The sequence below is a fragment of the Aptenodytes patagonicus genome, chromosome 27 (assembly GCF_965638725.1).
Source record: "Aptenodytes patagonicus chromosome 27, bAptPat1.pri.cur, whole genome shotgun sequence".
Classification (NCBI taxonomy): Eukaryota; Metazoa; Chordata; class Aves; order Sphenisciformes; family Spheniscidae; genus Aptenodytes; species Aptenodytes patagonicus.
Window position 1 is genome coordinate 2,457,161 of NC_134975.1, and position 18,808 is coordinate 2,475,968.

Here is an 18,808-nt window from a genome sequence, read left to right on the forward strand (position 1 = left end):
CCCCCTCTCCCCCCGCCACTCCCATCATGGCGGCATCCCCACACACGCCCCCCTGTCCCGCGCCACACCCATCATGGCGGCATCCTCGCACACGCCCCCGCCACACCCATCATGGCGGCACCCCCCCGCACATGCCCCCCCCCTCCCCGCCACACCCATCATGGCGGCTCGCCAGCCCGCCCGCCATCCCCGGGCCGGGAGGAAGGGACGGGGCCGCTGTGGAGGGGCTGTTCCTTTTATTGGGTTGAGCACGGCCGCGGGGCGAGCCGAGCCCCCGGGCCCGAGCCCTCCCCGCGGGGCCGACGGGCCGGCCTCGGCGCGAGCAGTCCCCGCGTGTGGCCGGCACACGCGTGTGCCTCCCCGCCCCGCGCGGTGCCAGAGGGTTCCTTCCCAGGGCACGGCTGGGGAGGAGGGTCCCGTGTCCAGCGTCCCCCGCGCCTGCCGCCGTCCCCGGGGCCGGGGGCTACGCCAGCACGGGGGGCTATGCCGAGCTGGGGGCGACGTGGCCGTCGCTGGCCTCGCTCAAGTTGGCGGCCCACTCCTTCCTCTGGATCGTGCCCGTCTTCTCCTCGCGGAACTGCTGCCGCTCCTCCCGCGGGATCTTCACAGCGTGGTACTGCGGCACGGCCGGCGGCGCGTAGCGCGCCCGGCGGAAGAAGCCCAGCTGCGGGGGGACCGGCGAGTCAGGGCCCCCGCAGGGACGCCCCAGCTTCGGGAACGGCGCCGTGAGCCCACGGCACCGGCGCTTGCCCATCCCTCGGCACTCGCCCCACAAGCACGGGGCGGGGGGGGTGTGTGTGTGTGTGTGTGTGCGCACTTTGCACCAGCGCTTGCACAACCACGCGCCAGCACCGCAAACCCTCGCACAACCACGCGCCAGCACCGCAAACCCTCGCACAACCATGCGCCAGCACCGCAAACCCTCGCACAACCACACGCCAGCACCGCAAACCCTCGCACGTCCCGGCTCGGGCACCGCAAACCCTCGCACAACCACGCGCCAGCACCGCAAACCCTCGCACGTCCCGGCTCGGGCACCGCAAACCCTCGCACAACCACGCGCCAGCACCGCAACCCTCGCACAACCACGTGCCAGCACCGCAAACTCGCACACACCCACACCGCAAGCCCTCGCACGTCCCGGCTCGGGCACCGCAAACCCTCGCACGCCCGCGCACCAGCTGCTGCAAACCCCCTCGTCCATCCGCCCTGGCGCTGCGCGCCCTCGCCCAGCCGCACGCCGACGCTGCGCACCCTCGCCCCTCCGCCTCGGCACACCGCCAGCCCTCGCGCACACGCGCAGGGCGGCCGCCAGCCCTCGCACACCCCTGCGCACCCGTGCTCGCTGCCCGCCGGGGCCGGGGCGGGAGAGCCCTGCGTTACCGCTCGCCCTCCAGCGCCTGCTTGTCCGCCGCGGAGGGCTGCAGGCCCAGGCGGGCCCGGTAATAGTTAGCGGCGTAGCGGGACTTTCGTCTGCTCCGCTGGAAGAAGCCGCACTGGGGAGGAAGCGAGAGGGTGAGGCCGGGCAAGGCCAGGCTGTGTGGCACGGCACGGCACGGCATGGCATGGCACGGCACAGCCTGGCTAGGGTGGCATGGCACGGCACAGCTAGGCTGACACAGCAGAGCCGGGATGGCATGGCATGGCACGGCACAGCTGGGGTTGGCACGGCACGGCATGGCTGGGGTGGCACAGCGTGGCACAGCGTGGCACGGCGTGGCACGGCATGGCATGGCTGGGGTGGCACAGCATGGCACAGTGTGGCGTGGCACGGCATGGCACGGCTAGGCTGACACAGCAGAGCTAGGGTGGCACGGCACGGCACGGCATGGCACAGGTGGGGTGGCATGGCATGGCACAGCGTGGCGTGGCATGGCACGGCTGGCACAGCGTGGCACAGCGTGGCACGGCACGACACGGCGTGGCGTGGCACGGCTGGGGTGGCACAGCACAGCACAGCACGTCCAGGGGACCCTGTGCCACGGGGAGGGGGACGCATCTTGCCGCGGGGACCCCACCCCCGTCCCTCACCTTCCAGAGGATGAAGACGAGCAGGGCCAGGACGAGGACGCCGGCCAGCACCGCCAGCAGGATGACCCACCAGGGCACGCCGCCGGCCACCGCCGCCCCGGGGTCCAGGTAGATGGAGACGGGGATCTGGGGAGGGGAGGGGCGGTCAGGGGGCAGCGGGGCGGGGGGGCCGGGGAGGGGTGGGGTGGGGGTGGGGGGGCCGGGGGGTGGCGGGGCCAGACCTGCGTGGAGGCGTCCCTCAGCACCAGGTTCTTGATGGAGGAGGTCACCGAGACGCTGGCGCGCACGATCAGCTCCACCGAGGTGACGGCCAGGTACTCCTGTGGAGGGGGCACGGGACGGGCTGAGCCCCCTCCCCGGCCCGGGGGGGGGGGGGGGGCGTCCCCGTTCCCCTCCTACCTCCAGGAAGGTGCTGTTCCAGAGGCGCCCGCGGGCCGTCAGCACGGCGGCGCGCTCGAAGCTGTGCAGCGGGCAGCGGAAGGCCAGGCAGCGCGCGGTGCCCTGGGCACAGTCCTGCGGGACGGGGGTCAGCCCAGCCGCGCGCCCCACGAGGGGGGGCACCCCAGCACCGGGCGTGCCGGAATAGGTGCACCCCAGGGAGCGGGTGCACCCCAGCTGCAGGCACACCCCAGGAGGGGGGACACCCCAGGAGCGGGGACACCCCAGCCCCGCTCACCAGCGTGACGTTCCTCCTCCTCTCCGCGGGTGCCGGCACCCACCAGGACCCCGGAGTGGGCGCCTCGGCGGGGTCAGCCTCCCCCGGCGGCTCCTGGAGGAGGGAAGGACGGGCATGGAGGGCGGGGGGGGGGGAGAGCGTTTTGGCACGGACCCCCTCCCCGGGCACCGACGCGTCCCCTCCCGCGGCGGTACCAGGGCCAGGCGCAGCGGGTTGGCGGGGGGGCTGCAGGCCGCCCGCTGCCCCGGGGGAGCCGCCAGCTCCAGGTGCAGGGGGTAGAGCAGCCATTTCCCGTTGCTGATCTCGTGGGGCCAGAGGAGGGTGAGGAAGGCCGAGCCCAGCGTCTTCAGCGACTGGCCCCGGTTGGAGACCTGCCGGGGGCGGGGGGCATGGCGGCGTGAGCGGGGGTGGCACGGACCCCCCTGCCCCACAGCCGCCCCCTGAATGCCCCCCCCTGCCCCACAGCCGCCCCCTGAATGGCCCCCCCTGCCCCACAGCCACCCCCTGAATGGACCCCCCTACCCCACAGCCGCCCCCTGAATGGACCCCCCTACCCCACAGCCGCCCCCTGAATGCCCCCCCCTGCCCCACAGCCACCCCCTGAATGCCCCCCCCTGCCCCACAGCCGCCCCCTGAATGCCCCCCCCTGCCCCACAGCCGCCCCCTGAATGCCCCCCCCTGCCCCACAGCCGCCCCCTGAATGGCCCCCCCCTGCCCCACAGCCACCCCCTGAATGGACCCCCCTACTCCACAGCCACCCCCTGAATGCCCCCCCCCCGCCCCACAGCCACCCCCTGAATGGACCCCCCTGCCCCACAGCCACCCCCCGCATGGACCCCCCCACCCCACAGCCGCCTCCCTGCACAGACCCCCCCCCGCCCCACAGCTGCCCCCCGCATGGAACCCTCGCCCCACAGCCACCCCCCCCCCCCCATCCAGGAGCACAGGGTGGGAAGGGGAGCAGCAGGGCTGAGACCCCCCGGCATCCCACGCCCCCCCCGGCCCCCCCGCCACGGCAGCCGGGCGTCGGGGCGACTCACCGTGACCTCGAAGCGCATGGCGCTGCCCACCTGGCTCTCCCGCCGCACGGCGCTCTCCCCCCGCACCACCCCGCCGAAGAAGAGCCGGGGCGGCACGGCCACGCTGTGGGGACAGCCGGGGGTCAGGGCAGCCCTGGGGGGGGGGGGATCCCGGACCCTCGTCCCCGCCCTCGCTCACCCCGTCACGGAGAGCGGCAGCTCGATGACCACGCGGGCGCGAGCCACCACCGGCTCCAGCCCCGGCTGCTCACTGATCCTGGGGAGAGGTGGGGGGGGTCGGCATCACCCCGACACCCCCCCCCCCCAAACATGCCCATGCACAGAGCCGAGCGCGGGGCTCCGCCGTGAAGTCCCCCGACCCCCCCGGGGCTCACGTGGACAGGGCCAGCTCCACCGCCAGGTCCGTGGTCTGGATGGTGATGCCCAGGGTGCTGAGGATGAGGAAGAACCGCACCTGGGGGCAGAGGGGTGAGGGCCGGGGCCGGGGGCCGGGGGCCGGGGGCCGGGGGGGAGCGGGGAGCTGCGCCCACCTGGGCTCCGCGTTTCATGGGGTTCCCCAGCTCGCACTCCACCTGCGAGCCGTTCTGGTTGGCGAGGCACACCACCGGCTTGTCCTGGGAGGGGGGGGGGGACACAGAGAGCTGAACCCCCGCTGCTGGCACCCCCCCAGCCCGCTGTGCCCCGGGACTGACCCCCTCCTGCACCCCCGGGGCCGTCCCCGGCCCTCTGCACCCCCGGCACCAGCCCCATCCCTCTGCATCCCCAGGACCATCCTCATCCCACGCTCCCAGCGCCTCCAGCACCGGCCCTGTCCCTCCAGTGTCCCCAGGACCACCCCCAGCCCTCGGCATCCTGAGGACCACCCCCAGCCCTCCCCCCTCAGCACCCCCGGGGCCATCCCCAGCCCTCCGCATCCCCAGCTCTGACCCCCATCCCACACCCCCAGCACCCCCGGGGACCAGCTCTGTCCCTCCGGCATCCCCAGGATCGTCCCCATCCTTCCGCACCCCCAGGACCACCCCATCCCTCTGCCCCCAGCACCCTCGGTACAGCCCCCAGAGCTCCCCACCCTCGCCTCCCCGCCCCCCCCCAGGCCCCCGCCGCACCGAGGGCGCCCGGCCGTCGTAGGGGCGCAGGGCGGAGTAGGGCAGCTCCGGGGGGAAGGTGGCGGTGAGCAGGGCCTCGTGGGCATCGTCCCCGTCCCGCTGCGGCTCCGCCGGGTCCGAGGGCAGGTTGGTGACGTGGATCTCCAGGGCCACGTCCTTCTGGTCGCTCATGGCGAAGACGGCGGTGCCATCCGCGCCCCTGGGGGGCAGAGCCGCTGTGAGCACCCCCGGGGCGTCCCCGACACCCCGCGGGGTGGGGACCCGGGGAGGGGGCAGCGCCCCGGCCCCCCCTCACCTGGGCAGGGGCAGGAAATCGGCGTCCCCCAGGCGGGCGCAGAACTGGAAGCGGAGCTGGAGGTTGCTCTGGCAGATCTTGTCGTCCCCGCAGCCCTGCTTCAGGAAATGCACCTGGGGGGGGGGGGACACATGGGGGGACACGGGGACACCTCAGGCAGGCCCCGCGCAGGACGGTGCACCCCGGACCCCCCACCCTCCGGGGAGGGTGGGGAACACGGCCGGGTCCCCACCTCGGTGCGGTGGCTGCTGGGCTGCTGGGGGCTGAGCACGGGCGACAGGGGCGGCAGGGCGGCCCCTCGGCTCTGCCGCGCAGCCCCTCGGCTCTGCCGCGCGGCCCCGGCTCCCCGGATGCCGTAGGCGAGGGTGACGGCGATGGGGCGCAGCTTGTCACGGACGCTGTCCTGCGGGCAGGGCGGGCGAGCGTGAGGGGGGACATGGGGGGGACAGGGATGAGGACGAGGACGGGGATGGAAACAGGGATGAGGATGGGGACAGGGATGGGGATGGGGATGGGGATGAGGATGAGGACGGGGATGGGGATGAGGATGAGGATGGGGATGAGGATGAGGATGAGGGCGGGGACCCACCTGGAGCTGGAAGGTGGCTTTGACGCAGGCGCGGGCGTGCTGCCGGGGCAGCTCCACAGTGTCGGAGAACTGGTACTCGGGGTCCGATGGACGGCGGCCGAGGAAGGAGACGCGGGGGGCCTGGCCCAGCCGCCGGCGGTCCGTGTCGGCATCGAACACGTACTCCAGCACTGGGGGGAGAGGGACGGGCGTGATGCCGGGGGTCCTTCCCCTTCCAGCCCGGGGGGCTCCTGTCCCCCCCTCTCCACAGCACAGCCCCGAGGTCCCCCCGCCCCGCTGCCCGTCCCCACCGCGCTCACCGAGGTGGGGGCTGTAGCTGGCGGGACTGGCCGTGTAGCTGAAGCAGGCTCGGACATCCACGCTGCGGGGGCACGGGGTGAGACGGGCGGCACCCACCCCTGGCCGTGCCCCGGCTGTGTGCCCGGGGAGGGGAGGCGGGGGTGGGGGGGGGGGGACCGGGTGGCACCCACCAGACGCCCTCCTGGTGCTGGCAGTTGCTCTGCTCCAGGTCGATGTTGGGGGGGAGCAGGGAGACGTTCCTGGAGACGTGGATGACGGGCCGGGCCCTGCCGGGGGGAGAAACGGGGGGTGCCAGGCTGGCTCCCCCCCCCGAGGGCACCCCGAGCCTTGCGCAGACCTGGCACTCGCCCCCTGCACGGCACCCCCGGCTGTGCCCAGGGACCAGGGACCCCCTGGGAGGGCTTGAGGGGAGCCCTGCGGTGGGGGACACCCAGGGGATGGGGGATGCTCGGGGATGGGGGACACCCGGGGATGGGGGACGCCCAGGGATGGGGGATGCTCGGGGATGGGGGACACCCAGGGGATGGGGGATGCTCGGGGATGGGGGACACCCAGGGGATGGGGGACGCCCAGGGGTGGGGGATGCTCGGGGATGGGGGACACCTGGGGATGGGGGATGCCCAGGGGTGGGGGATGCTCGGGGATGGGGGATGCCCAGGGGTGGGGGACGCCCAGGGGTGGGGGCTGCCCCGGTTGGGGCCGGGGCTGCCCGTGGCGGGCACTCACCTGTACAGCACGACGGTGTCGGAGAGGGAGCCGACGAGCAGGTCGGGGTAGAGGTTTCCATCCACGTCCAGCCCCCCCGAGAGGGAGTACCCGAAGGCCGTCACTCCCACGCCCTCCCCGTCCAGGACCTGGGGACAAGGGGCCAGTGACACCGGGAATGGGTGTGTGGGGGGGGTGTGTGTGCGATGGGCAATGCACCCCCCCAGCTCCGCACCCCCTCACCTGTGCCGGCTTTGCCACGATGCCCAGGTTGCTGCCGTGGTAGATGTAGACTTTGCCGGCGCCGTCGAAGGGGGCTCCCACAGCCAGGTCTGGGGGGGGCAAGGGCAGGTAGTGGGGGGCCCCGAGACCCCTCCCAGGACCCTCTATGGGATACAACCCCCAGTGCCACCATCTCCCCCCTCCCCTGGCAGGGCACAGGCTGTATCCCAGCCCATGGGGACCCCAGAGCCCCCCCACCCCACCCCGAGTCCCCCCAAGCCCCTCACCCTCAAAGCCGTCCTGGTTGAGGTCCCCGGCGGCGCTGAGGGCGATGCCGAACATGGAGCCGCGGGTGCCGTTGAGGCGGAGAGGTGTGGCGGAGTCCCAGCGCCCCGCCGGGTTGATGTAGACGTAGGCGGCCCCCCCGATCTCCTCCTTGCGCTCAAAAAAGTGGGGGGCCCCCACCACCAGGTCCATCCAGCTGCGGGGACGGCAGTTCCGTCACCCCCCTCCAGCCGCGGCAAGCTGTCCCGGTGCACCGAGCCAGGGCGATGCCCCGGCACCGAGATTGGGGGCGCCGAGCCGCCACGGCCGGGGGAGGGGGGTGTCCCCCCAAACTCACCCATCGCTGTTGAGGTCGAGCACGGCAATGGCGTAGCCGAAGGCGGAGGTGAGCTGCTGGCCAGGCAGCACGGCCTCGGGCACCAGGCGGTTGGCACTGTCGCGGCGCAGGATGACCACGGCCCCGGTGTGGTTGGCGCGGGGGGCGCCGGTGACGAAGCTCAGCTCCCGCCTCCGCGTCAGCCCCGCGCCCGAGTCCACCGAGAAGCCTGCGGAGGGGGGGGCAGGCGTCGGTGCCCACCCGGCCCCCGGCCCCCCACACCCGCCGTCTGCCCATCCGTCCGTCCGTCCGTCCGTCTCTCTCTCTCTGCTCAGCCCTGCGTGGCCAGGTGTCCCTTCGGGGACCCTCGTGCTTTGGCGTGGCAATGGGGGGGGGGAGCTCTGCTCGTGCCTCAGTTTCCCTGCTCTGCGCTCCCTGGGGCACAGCGGCTGCAGCTGGGGGGGGGCAGGACTGCGGGGTCCCCTCCCCAGCTCTGGGCCAGTGGAAGCCAAGGGGGAGCAGAGGCTGCCAGGGTGAGCAAGGACCAGCCCCTCCCCGCATTGCCAGAAGGGAAGATTTTGGGGAGAGAAGGGAAGATTTTGGGGCCAGAGCAGCAAGACCTGGAGCAGAGCCGGACGGGGGCCGGAACCTCCCCCCAGCTGGAGAGAGCGGCAGAGCCCCCTCCACGGTGGGGGGCCGGGAGCCCCTTCCTCACATGCAGCGGTTGCAGTGTGCGGCCCCCCCCGCAGCCCCCCCCGGCAGCCACGCAGCCCCCCCCCGAGCCCCCCGGCAGCCCCCAGCCGGGCTCCAGCAGGCTGCAGCCGCTGCCTCCCCCCGCGGGAACCATGCACCCCCCACCCCCCCATGCAGAAACACCTCCGGAGGGAAGAGCGTGGGGACAGCGGGGTGCTGGGGGCCTCGCCAGGCTCTGTGCCCCCCACCCCGGGCTCTTCCCCACCCCAGCCTGGCGGTGCCCCCGCCGCAGCCCCGGCACAGCGACGGGACGCAGGACAGGGACAGGGACAGGGATGGGGACGAGGCAGCGCTGCCCACAGGGAGCCCTGGCTGGGGGGGGCGGGGGGGGGCTTGGGACCCCCAGCCCGGGGCGGGTGACGGCCACAGGCTCGTGCCTGGCACCAGGTGGACCCAAGAGGGGTCCCGGGCCTGGGGGTGGGAGTGTGCGGCGGGGGTGCGTCTGCAGCCACAGGCGTGCAGGGCTGGGCGTGCAAGGGGGTGTGCACAAGGTGGGGGGGGGGGCATGCATGTATGGGGTGTGTGTGCAAAGAGGGGCGTGCTCGGTGCGTGCGTGTACGAGGAGGGGGGTGCGATGCTGCGTGTACAGGGGGGTGCAGAGGGAGGTGTGCTCGGTGCACGCGTGCCTGCACGGGGACACGTGTGTGCACACGCGTGCACGCCTGCTCGCAGGGCCCAGCGGAGGCTGCGGGAGCTCTCCTTTCCTCTCCCCTCCACAGACACGGGGCGGGAGGGGGGAACGACGACGACACACCACAGGACACAGCTCCGGGGAGGGTGGCACACGGGGACGCCGTCGGTGCCGGCGCTTACGAACCCAAGTAGCTATTCTGGGCCACGTCGCCGGCCGCGCCGGGCACCTTCTCGCTGGGCTCGGGGGTTTTGTAGACCAGCTGGTCGGGGTCTGAGCTATCAATGTTTGTCACAAAGAGCAGCCCTGCGCCGCGGCCGGGCGGGAGAGAAAGAGAGAGGGGCGTCAGGGTGGGCACCGCGGCCAGGGCGGGCTGGAGCCGGGCGGCGGGGCCAGGGGGGGTCCCACGGCAGCGATGGTGGTGGTGGTGGGGTGTCCCCCCGTGCCGTGCTGTGCCGCCGCGCCCGGACTCCGCCGTGCCCGTACCGAAGTAGCTGTTGGCGGGCACGGGGATGAGCGAGGGGTCCTGGTCCTTCTCGCCCCCGGCTTCGTAGGGCCCGTCGTCGTAGCGCAGCGGGTCGAGGGAGCTCTGGTTAAGCAGCTCCACACGCAGGTTCCCTGCCGAAGCGAGGAGGGGTGAGGGGGGCCGGGGTGGGGACACCCCCCCCGGGGACCCTCCTGCTGCCTGGGGACAGAGGGGCGCCGGAGCTGCCCCATGGCACTGCGCTCGCCGGGTGGACCTGCCCCTGGCCTGGGCATCCCGACACACGGACACGCGGATGCGCCAGTGCACGCACGTGTGCACAGACACGGGCACGCACGCACCTACCCACGCATGTACACGCACATGTGCTCACACGCACGCAGCGTGCACGCCGTATGTGCACGCGCCTGCACGCACGCACACAGGCATGTGCATGCATGCACACACCCCCATATGCACACGCACCATGCACACACCTGTGCGCCCACACCCACAGCATGAACACACACCTGCGCTCACACCTACCGCATGCTCACACCCACACGCGTGCTCACACCCACAGCATGCAGACACGTCAGGCATGTATGTGCACATGGCTGCACGCATGCACACACACGCGCATACACCCCCCCATGTGCACACCCCCCCACACATGCACACTCGTACCACAGGCACACACCCGTGTGCTCACACACAGCATGCACACACACGTGCTCACACCCACAGCACGCTCACACACGCGTGCTCACACCCACAGCGTACATGCAGCCGTATGCTCACACCTATAGCATGCTCGCACGCAGCACGCAGGCACCCGTACGCTCACACCCACAGCTTGCACGCCCGTCGTGCATGCACGCGCACACCTCGCACGCCTGCCCAGGCGGGAACACGCACCCCCCCACACCACGCGTGCACACGCAAACCTGTGCACACGCACCCGGGCAGCTGCACACAGCCCCGTGCCCGCACCCCAGCTCAGCCCGGGGGGGGGGTGCCCCGCCGCCCCCGCCCTCACCCTTCCAGTTGTAGGTGCCGGGGGCCCCGAAGAGGATGTAATGGTGGTCGGGGCTGAAGGCAGCGGCCAGGCCCTGCTGGCAGGAGCCGAAGCGGTCGTGGCCCTGCGGCCGCCCCTCGCAGAACTTCCACTCGCCCCCGTCCAGCTCGTCCCGCACCCGCAGGTCCTGGCTCAGCACGAAGCAGCGCCCGATCACGTCCCGCGTCTCCAGGGGCTGCCGCACCCGGTGCCGCGCCTCGTACAGGTGGGCGCAAGTCTGCGTGCGGGGAGGGGGGGGGGGGTGTCAGGCGGTGCCGGGGGACCCCCCCACCCCCCCACAGCCCTCGCCGCCATCCCCCGGCCTCCGGTGCTCACCACGATCTTGCCGCCGGCACCTTGGCTCTTCACGCTCACCCCCAGCCACTGGTTCTCCTTGCTCTCCCGCTGCAGGTCCACTGGTGGGGACGGGCAGCGTCAGCCCCGCCGGGACCCCCGGGGGGGGGGGGAGCCGAGGGGACCCCGCAGACCGAGCACCCCTGGGCGCGCACCTCACCTCCCTCGTCGATGGGCACCCGCCAGCAGTCGGAGAGCTCGGGGGTCAGTGGGCAGGCGAAGAGCCCCCCGGTCCGGTTGGCACCTTGGCTGGGCAGCGCCGGCGCCTGGGGAGCCCCCACCAGCAACCTGCCGCGGCAGGGAGCCCCCCGTCAGGGTGTGGGGGGTGGCACCTGGCACCCCCCCCCCCATGCACAAGCGGGCATGAGCAACGCTGGGTTTGCACACCCGGTCCCACCCCCCCGGCACCCATCCGGAGCCATTGGAGCGTCCCCGTCCCCGCCGCCCCCGTGCAGCTGTCCCCGCGCCCCCGCACCGATTTCACGCCGCCGGCCGTGCCGGCAGGGTGCATGCCCAGCGCCGTGGGTGCCAGCTCGCCCGGCCGAGCAGCTGCAGCCCCAGTGCGGCCATTCCCAGGCCTCATCCACAGCTCGGTGCACGTATGGGCAGGGGAGGGGGCGCGGGAGGTGACCCCACCACTCCCTGGCCTGTCCCCTTCGGTGAAGCAGGGTTGGGGGCACCCTGACCCCCACCCCACGCAGCCCTCCCCGGGGTCCCCAAGGGGACGGGGCTCGCTCCTCTGTCGGGTGAGTGCCATGCCGCCGGTGGCTCCTCGGTGGCCGTGGGGCACCTGTGGCCACCCCCAGCCCCTCTCCCCGGGGGACGGTGGCCGCAGGATGCGAGGGAGCCCCGGGGGGTGGCGGAGAGGCAGAGCCGGTAAAAATAAACTGGAATTCACTCAAAATAACCCTGCAGCAACATGCCCAAAAAAGGAGGGAGCCAGACAGAGGCACAGGAGTGCACCCCGTGCCAGGGCACCGGGCACTGCCCGGGGTGCCAGGGCCGGGGGACGGTGTAAGGAGCCCATGGGGCTAAACCTGTCCCCAAACCCCATCGGGGACCGGAGGGGACGGGCGGGGGGACGCCAGTGCGGTGCCGGCAGGGCAGAGTCCAACGCGATGCCAGCGGCTCCGCAAACACCTGCCCGGGAGCTGGGGCACCGGGGAGCGAAAATATCCCTCCCAATGCCAAGAATGCGGAGAGGGCGGTTGCCGCGGCCGGGCGGCTTCGGCCGGCGCCACCAGCCTGGCGGGGGGACGGGGACAGGCGGTGGCGAGTTGGGGCGTCGGGGATGGGGAGGGTGGCTGGGGCCTCGCGAGCGGGTGGGGAGGCACAGGCGACAGCGTCCCTGAGACCTGCCCGCTCCAGGGGGTCCCCATCGCCGAGACCCTCGCCAGCAGCCCGAGCCCCCCGGGGGCCACAGGTGCCATGGGGGCCACAGGGGCTGGGGTCCGCGGGGGACACGGGCCGGGGACCGCGGCCGCAGCCGGCGGCTGCCCTGGCATGCACCGGGTGGGCGTTTGCCAGCTCAGCGGCGAGCAGGCGCGGGGGAGGCGGCAGGCACGGCCCGGGGGGGGCCCGGCCGGGGGGGTCCATGAGCCCCAGCACCCCGAGGCTGCGCTCGGGGCATCGATCGCCCCCCCCGATCCCCCCCCCCCCTCCCCCCCGCCCGGCTCCTGCTGAATAATTCAGGAGCGGCGGCAGAAGGGCAGCGCAGGCGGCGGGTCCCCGCGCCCGTCCCCGTCCCCTCGGGTCTCCAGCCCGGTTCGAGTCTCGGCACTCCGAAGCCGGGAGGGGCAGGATCCGGCCCCTCCAGCATCCCGGGGAGCGGGCGGCGGAGCCCCAAGCGGCGGAGGGGGGGGGGGGGGCAGCCCCGGGCTGCCGGTCCCCGACTCAGCGGAGGGGACGGGGTGGGGGACACACACACACGACACACAGACCCGAGGAGGGGGCACAGAGCGGGGGGAGACCCGACCCGGGGCAGGATCCGCGGGGACAGCCCGGCTGTCCGGCGGGGGGTTGGGGGGGGGTGTCCGCGGCTCCCGCGCCCCTCCCGGCCCCGGGCAGGAGGGTCCGGAGTCCCGTCCCCCCCCCCCGGCACTCACCAGCCGGCCGGCTCGGGGCTGAGCTGCCGGTGCAGAGCCACGGCGAAGCCGAAGAGGCTGCCCTTGTCCCCGTCCTTCAGCAGGGTGCTGGTGGCGTCCAGGTTGAAGGCTGCGCTCGCCAGCAGCCGCAGGATGAGCCAGGGCAGCCAAAGCCGCCGAGCCCCCGCCATGCCGCCGCTCCCCGCCGCTCCCCGCCGCCCCCCCCGGCTCCGGCCGGCGTCGAGGAGGAGCAGGGGCGGCCGGGGAAGAGCTCGGCCCCCGCCCCGCCTGCCGCGGGCTGGGTGACACCGTGTGTCACGGCCCGGGGTGGCTCAGCCTGGGGCAGAGCATCGCACCCCGCAATGGCGCATCCCGCACCCCACGCCTCGCTGCAGGGGGCATCGAACCCCATTATCACAGGTACTGCACCCCGAACCGCAGCGCAGCGCACCCCACGCCTCGCTGCAGGGGGCATCGAACCCCATTATCACAGGTACTGCACCCCGAACCGCAGCGCAGCGCACCCCACGCCTCGCTGCAGGGGGCATCGAACCCCATTATCACAGGTACTGCACCCCGAACCGCAGCGCAGCGCACCCCACACCTCGCTGCAGGGGGCATCAAACCCGTACCGCAGCGTGCTGCACCCCGAACCGCAGCGCATCGCACCCCACATTGCTGCACAGGGCATCGAACCCGTACCGCAGCGTGCTGCACCCCAAATTGCTGTGCATCACACCCCACGCCTCACTGCAGGGGGCATCGAACCCGTACCGCAGCGTGCTGCACCCCAAATCGCTGTGCATCGCACCCCACACTGCTGCAGGGGGCATCGAACCCGTACCGCAGCGTGCTGCACCCCGAACCGCAGCGCATCGCGCCCCTTATCGCAGCGCACCGCCCCCGTCACCCCGTATTGCACCCCAGAGAGCACTGCACAGCGCATCACCCCCAGATCGCGGTGCATGGCACCCCACGCCGCACCGACCAACCCTGCCCATGTGCGGAGGCAGATGTCGAAGCCCCCAGCCCAGCCCCGGCCCCGCGGCTGGGACATCTCCCCCCCCCCCCCCCCCCCCCCGGGGCACTGGTGACCCCCCCAGGGTTCCCCGGTCCCAAACCGCTGCTCACCCCCCATCCAGCGCTGCTGAAACGGGGCCGCGTCCCCCAGGGCTGGGCACAGCACCCGGGCTGGGCGGCGGGTGCTCCCCCGGCTGGGGGGCGAGGCGGGGGGGGAGGCGGGGGGCAATCGCCCACCTCTGGACCCTCTGCGAGGCGGGATGTCGGCTGAGCGTGGTGTGCCGGGACTGCAGTCGGCCTCCGCGTGGCCAGCGCCAAGAGGCGACACCCCGACACCTCCATACCCCAAAACCCCGTCACCCGCAGCGATACCCACCCGGCACAGCCGCCGTGCGGGGGCAGTTTGCCGTCCCGGCGGCTCCCCAGCACCAAGGCCGCGCTCATGGCGACCGCCGTGGGGACACGGCGGTGGGAAGGGGACCGGGACAGCCCCTCCGGCTGCTCCCATGGGGACGGCCGAGCCCCGTCCCCGATGGTCGGACTCCTTGCCAGGCCCCCCAACCACCCCCACCCTTGGGCTGGGAGAGGAGTAACCCCCCTGCACCCCAAAACGAGAGGAGCAGGAGCGGGACCCACGCACCCCCCACGCCGAAGGGCGTCCCAAGGGACGGGGGGGGGGCCCAGCGGCGCCGGCACGGCAGGACCCCACGAGCAGCGGGACCAGGTCCCGCGGGAGCGGTTGTGGCTCGAGCACGGCCCCGTGCCCCAAACGGCAGCTCGGGGGGGGGGGGGGGGGGGAGGGAAAGGGGGGGCTGTCATATTTTCCAGCACACTGGCTATTTTTAACCGCTCCCGCTCTCCAAAGGCCCGTGAAGATATTTGGGAGCTGGCAGGGCCGTGCCGGCCGTGTGAACGAGCTCCAGCTCCGCGCTGGACGCAGCAGCAGTCCTTCACCCCGGCCTCCTCCTCCTCCTCCTCCTCCTCCTCGCTGCCGGCCGGCCCTGTGTTTGGGGGGGGGGGGGGAACGAGGGCAGGACCAAGAGGGTCCGCGTCCCCCCCCCCCCCAGCCCCCCCAGCTCACCCCCCACCTGGCTGCCGTCCAGCCCTCCCCACGCTCGCCCCTTCTTTCCCCTTTCGCAGCCCAAATCCCTTCCCAACGTCCCCGCCGCCGTGCTCCCGACGTGGGAAAGGGCTGATCCCTGCCTGGGAGCGGAGGACGGGAACAGACTCGGTCCCCGGGGGCTGCTCAGCCTCCCGCCGTCCCCCCCGCCGTCCCCCCCCCCCCCCCGCACCCCATCGCCCACCCCGGCAGGGGAGCACGGAGCTCCCCACCAGCTCTCCCGTGCGGCTGCCGCTGTCCGACGGGAGAGGACGGCATCACACGAGCATCGGGCCGAGTATAGACAGAAAGGAAGGCGGTCGCGGCCCGGGAAGCGAGACGAGCAGCCGACCTAGATAAAACCACGATTTGGGCTCCCGGCGCCACCCCTCAGTGCAGGAGGGGACCCCCAAAAAATCTGATGGAGGCTTCAGGCTGCCCACGGGCAGGGGGAGAGGAGACGGGATCCCAGCGCGCATCCCCGACTCGCTCTGCCACCCGGCTCTCCTGCCGGCTTCCAAACCAACCACCTCCGCACCGCACTCTCAAGCCTCCCTCCTCCCAACCAAGCCTCCAAATCTGCTTTGTTTTCCCCCAAACAGACCTAAACCCGAGCAGCATCCCGAGGCGGGGGAGCTCCGGCCGCAGGGGAGCCCCGGCCATGGGGGAGCCATCCCTGCACCCCGAGCAGCGCTGCTCAGCACCGTGCACGGCCAGGATGGACCCTCGGGGCTGCCATGGCGGGGTCCCGGCCGGGAGCTCATCCCGCTCCCCGCGCCGAGCCCGGTAACGTGCCGGAGAAGCCAGCTGCTCCGGACTAGCGACACCCTCCCCCGGAGCCCAGCGGGTCGGGGATTTCCAACCCCAAAACCAGCTCATGAACGGACAACAGGACACTTCCACCTCGGGGCTCCCGGGGCCTCCCGGCCTCGTCCCACCCCGGCACCAGCTGCCGGCGATTAGGTTTCAGCGGGGCCGGCTTTGCCGCACACGGCACGGATGAGCAGGCAGCGAGAGCGGGAGCGCCCGGCACCACGGCAGACTTTGTCATCCCCTCGGCGCCATCTCGAGAGAATTTCATTTTCGGTGCGAGGGCCAACTTCCAAAGGAGGCAGGGTTTGCCGGGGGAGCGCTCCCCCCCCCCCCCCCCAGGCCCAGCTCAAGGCAGGACGCCATTCCCGGCGGCTCGGGCACGAAGCACGAGGGTTTTCATGGCTGGAGGGTGAGCGAGGAGGCGGGGGGGAGGGGGGGGGTGTCAGGCAGCAACTCGCGCGTCAGGAGAAGAAAACTCCTTGTTGGGAGGATTCCCTTTGCTCCAAGCCCTGGCTTGGATTTGAACCCCGAGGTCCCAGAAGCCGCAGCCTCACCCCACCGGCCTCTGCATCGTGCGGCCGAGATGGGGAGGGGGCTGCAGGGCTGAGCTCCCCAACAAGGACAGCGGAGCCCCGGGGGTAACGCGGGGACGTCTTCGTCCCGCTCCCACAGCCAGGGCAGGATCCGCTCCAGGGGTCTCGCCGAGGCTTCTGCAGGAGCAGGAGCTAAAAGCGGGAGAGCGGGAGAGCGGGGAAGCACTTCCCTGGGCGTAGAAACAGCTGGAGCCGGGGAGCGGCGAGGGCCGGGAGCGGAGCTTGGGCAGGGCGAGGACGGGACCCACCACTCGCTTCCACAGGGACGGAGGGAGGGAAACGCTCCCGAGGGCTCCCCGGCATGGCCGAACCACCTCGCCAGCGCCATTAACGCTGTGAAGGGCTGAACTGAACCCAGGCTCCCTCCGCGGAGCATCCTCCGTCGGCGGGAGAGGAGGGAGGAGGAGGAAGGAGGCAGGTGGCAGCTCCGGCGGCCGCAGACCGAGCCGGCCGTGCCTCTCGGGGCAGAGGCGAGCGCGTTTCGCTCCCGTTCCAGGCAGCGCCAGCAAGGGAAGCCGAGGCACATCCCCGGCGTGTGCCCAGAGCCGGAGCCAGCGCCTGGGAGAGGTGTGGAAGTCCCACAGGCGCACACGGGAGGGTCAGCCGTCACCAGCAAAGGTCCCCAACCGGGCAGAGACCTTCATTCCTGTGGAAGGAAGGGCAGGAACCAGGTTGGCGCGGTTCTGGGAGCGGTGCCCGGTCCCCGGGGCTCCCGCGGGTGGGAGAGCTGCCGGCGGTCACCCTGCAAACACCAAACCCCTCCGATACACCCAAACCTTTCACGGGGAGCAGCTGACCCCGGCACACGCCGAGCCTGGGCGCAGGGCGGAGAGGGGCGGCCCCGCCGCACGCAGACCCCGAGCGCGCTCCGCCCGCCGGCACCCCCCCGTTAGCCCGGCACGCTCGTCAGCTAACGACAGAAACAGCGAAACAAATTCCTCTTGCCCTTCCCAAGGCTGCAGGGGCTCCTGCAGGCAAGAACTTGTTTGTGTAACCGGAGTGGGCCAGCATCGGACAGGCGTGTGGGGAGTAAGCTGGGGTATTTTTACCCATTCACTGGTTTATCTTTGGCCACATTTTATGCTCGAGTTCCTGTAGCTGCGGCCGGAGTTCCTCCAGGCCACCAGCTCGGAGCACGAAGGCAAGGGGACAGCGACGGAACAAGGAGCCGAACCCACAGGGAGAATCCAGCCGGGATGCGGAGAGGCGCATCCCGCTCCCGACCGGGGCCGTGAGCGGGCAACCCCCCCGCCAGGACCGCCCTGACGGGAGCTCGAGAAGAAAACAGCCGACACCGCAGCTGCGACGAGGCAGAACTTTGTGCTGCCCGCACCCCGAGCCCGCCAGAGCGCCCGAGCCCTGCCTACCCCTTACCAGCACCGACCCCCACAACCCCAGCCCCCTCCTCGCAGGCCCAGCTTTTTCTTTTCGCCTTCCCCCGCCCAACCCGAGGGGATGACGAGGTCGTCTTCCTCCTCCTCCTCCTCTTCCTCCTGACTCTGCTCGGCTGCGGCCAGCTGGCGCCCGGCCAGCGGACCCAGCCCTCGTCCCAGTCTCGGGCTGATTAAGCCCGGTGAGATCAGACGCATCCCGGCGTTTCTGCCAGCTCACCCTTCCGGCACTCTGCAGGCCAATTTAATTTTCGTAGTGCGCTTTGCCGGCAGCAGCCGCGTCTCGGGAGCCCGGCCGGCTCTCCCCCCACCCCCTGCCAGCTCATTTCTCTCGCTACCGGCCCCATCCATTAAACGTCCTGGCACACGAACAGCCCAGGCGGCCGCACCTGACATTGGGACGCCCCGACAAGGACGATTCTGGATTATTTGAGATTTAGCCCCCGTCTTGCTCCCACCGCAGCCGGGAAGCGGGCGAGAGCTCGGGAATTCCCAAGCCGCGCAGGCTGGTCCACCTGGGAAGTAAAAGCGGGTTTAAGAGTCGTGCTCGGCTCCCTTCGGGCACCCCCGGCCCCTCCCTCGCCAGCGGGGAGCAGAGCGCTGCCCCGCTCATCACAGATCAGGGGGAGAAGGAGAGACGGCTCACCCGTCCCCCCCAGCACCCCGAAGACGGGGTGGGGACCCCGGCGCCTCGCGCCGCAGCCGAGCCGTGCCCGGGCTCTCGCTCGCTCACAGGGCACAGCCCAGGCCGTCCCCGGCCACACGGCTGGCACCGGGCCCCGTGGCCAGCACGGCTGGAAGCCAGGGGAGCCCGACACCCCGGCCCGCCCGCGAGGCAGCCGCGTACCCCTCACGCCACAGCACCCAGGCCCCTATAGCACCCATACGCGCCCCCCCCCCCCCCCCCCCAGCACAAACCCCTACAGCACCCGCAGCCCCAGATGGGCCCCTATAGCACCCGCAGGCGCCCATACCTCCAGCCAGG

At 72.4% G+C, this 18,808-nt stretch overlaps 1 protein-coding gene and 1 long non-coding RNA gene across 8 annotated transcripts; both read right to left on the bottom strand.

The window, feature by feature from the left end:
* Positions 1–214: 214 nt before the first annotated feature.
* ITGA7 (integrin subunit alpha 7) lies at positions 215–13,140 on the bottom strand. Of its 7 annotated transcripts, none has more exons than XM_076360527.1 (27): positions 12,929–13,140; positions 10,984–11,111; positions 10,806–10,885; positions 10,452–10,707; positions 9,436–9,567; positions 9,136–9,255; positions 7,587–7,794; positions 7,252–7,445; positions 6,986–7,074; positions 6,764–6,891; positions 6,208–6,303; positions 6,037–6,098; positions 5,738–5,907; positions 5,381–5,551; positions 5,149–5,261; positions 4,854–5,052; positions 4,278–4,361; positions 4,122–4,201; positions 3,926–4,003; positions 3,748–3,850; positions 2,902–3,078; positions 2,708–2,800; positions 2,431–2,544; positions 2,253–2,351; positions 2,032–2,157; positions 1,384–1,496; positions 537–664 (listed from the first exon to the last, which is right to left on the bottom strand). In XM_076360527.1, exons 1-27 carry the CDS (start codon positions 13,096–13,098, stop codon positions 604–606), a joined length of 3,444 nt encoding a protein of 1,147 aa, XP_076216642.1. In that variant the 5' UTR covers positions 13,099–13,140; the 3' UTR covers positions 537–603. The 7 variants fall into 7 exon arrangements, with proteins under 7 accessions (XP_076216641.1, XP_076216645.1, XP_076216644.1 ...); XM_076360528.1 differs by having other exon boundaries at positions 594–664; positions 1,337–1,496; XM_076360526.1 differs by lacking the exon at positions 1,384–1,496 and having other exon boundaries at positions 215–664.
* Positions 13,141–16,945: 3,805 nt separating this feature from the next.
* Positions 16,946–18,619, bottom strand: LOC143171536 (uncharacterized). Its single transcript, XR_012997201.1, has 3 exons — positions 18,470–18,619; positions 18,213–18,338; positions 16,946–17,078 (listed from the first exon to the last, which is right to left on the bottom strand). It is a non-coding gene; the product is annotated as an uncharacterized LOC143171536 (long non-coding RNA).
* Positions 18,620–18,808: the final 189 nt, after the last annotated feature.

What these genes read in the sequence shown, in the direction of transcription:
- ITGA7 (XM_076360526.1), bottom strand. Translation starts at nt 13,098, where the DNA reads ATGGCGGGGGCTCGGCGGCTTTGGCTGCCCTGGCTCATCCTGCGGCTG. An exon ending in CAGCTACAGCCCCCACCTCG is followed by an intron (nt 5,908 to 6,036) that starts GTGAGCGCGGTG and finishes CTCTCCCCCCAG; the next exon opens with TGCTGGAGTACGTGTTCGAT. An exon ending in CCATGAAACGCGGAGCCCAG is followed by an intron (nt 4,202 to 4,277) that starts GTGGGCGCAGCT and finishes CTCTGCCCCCAG; the next exon opens with GTGCGGTTCTTCCTCATCCT.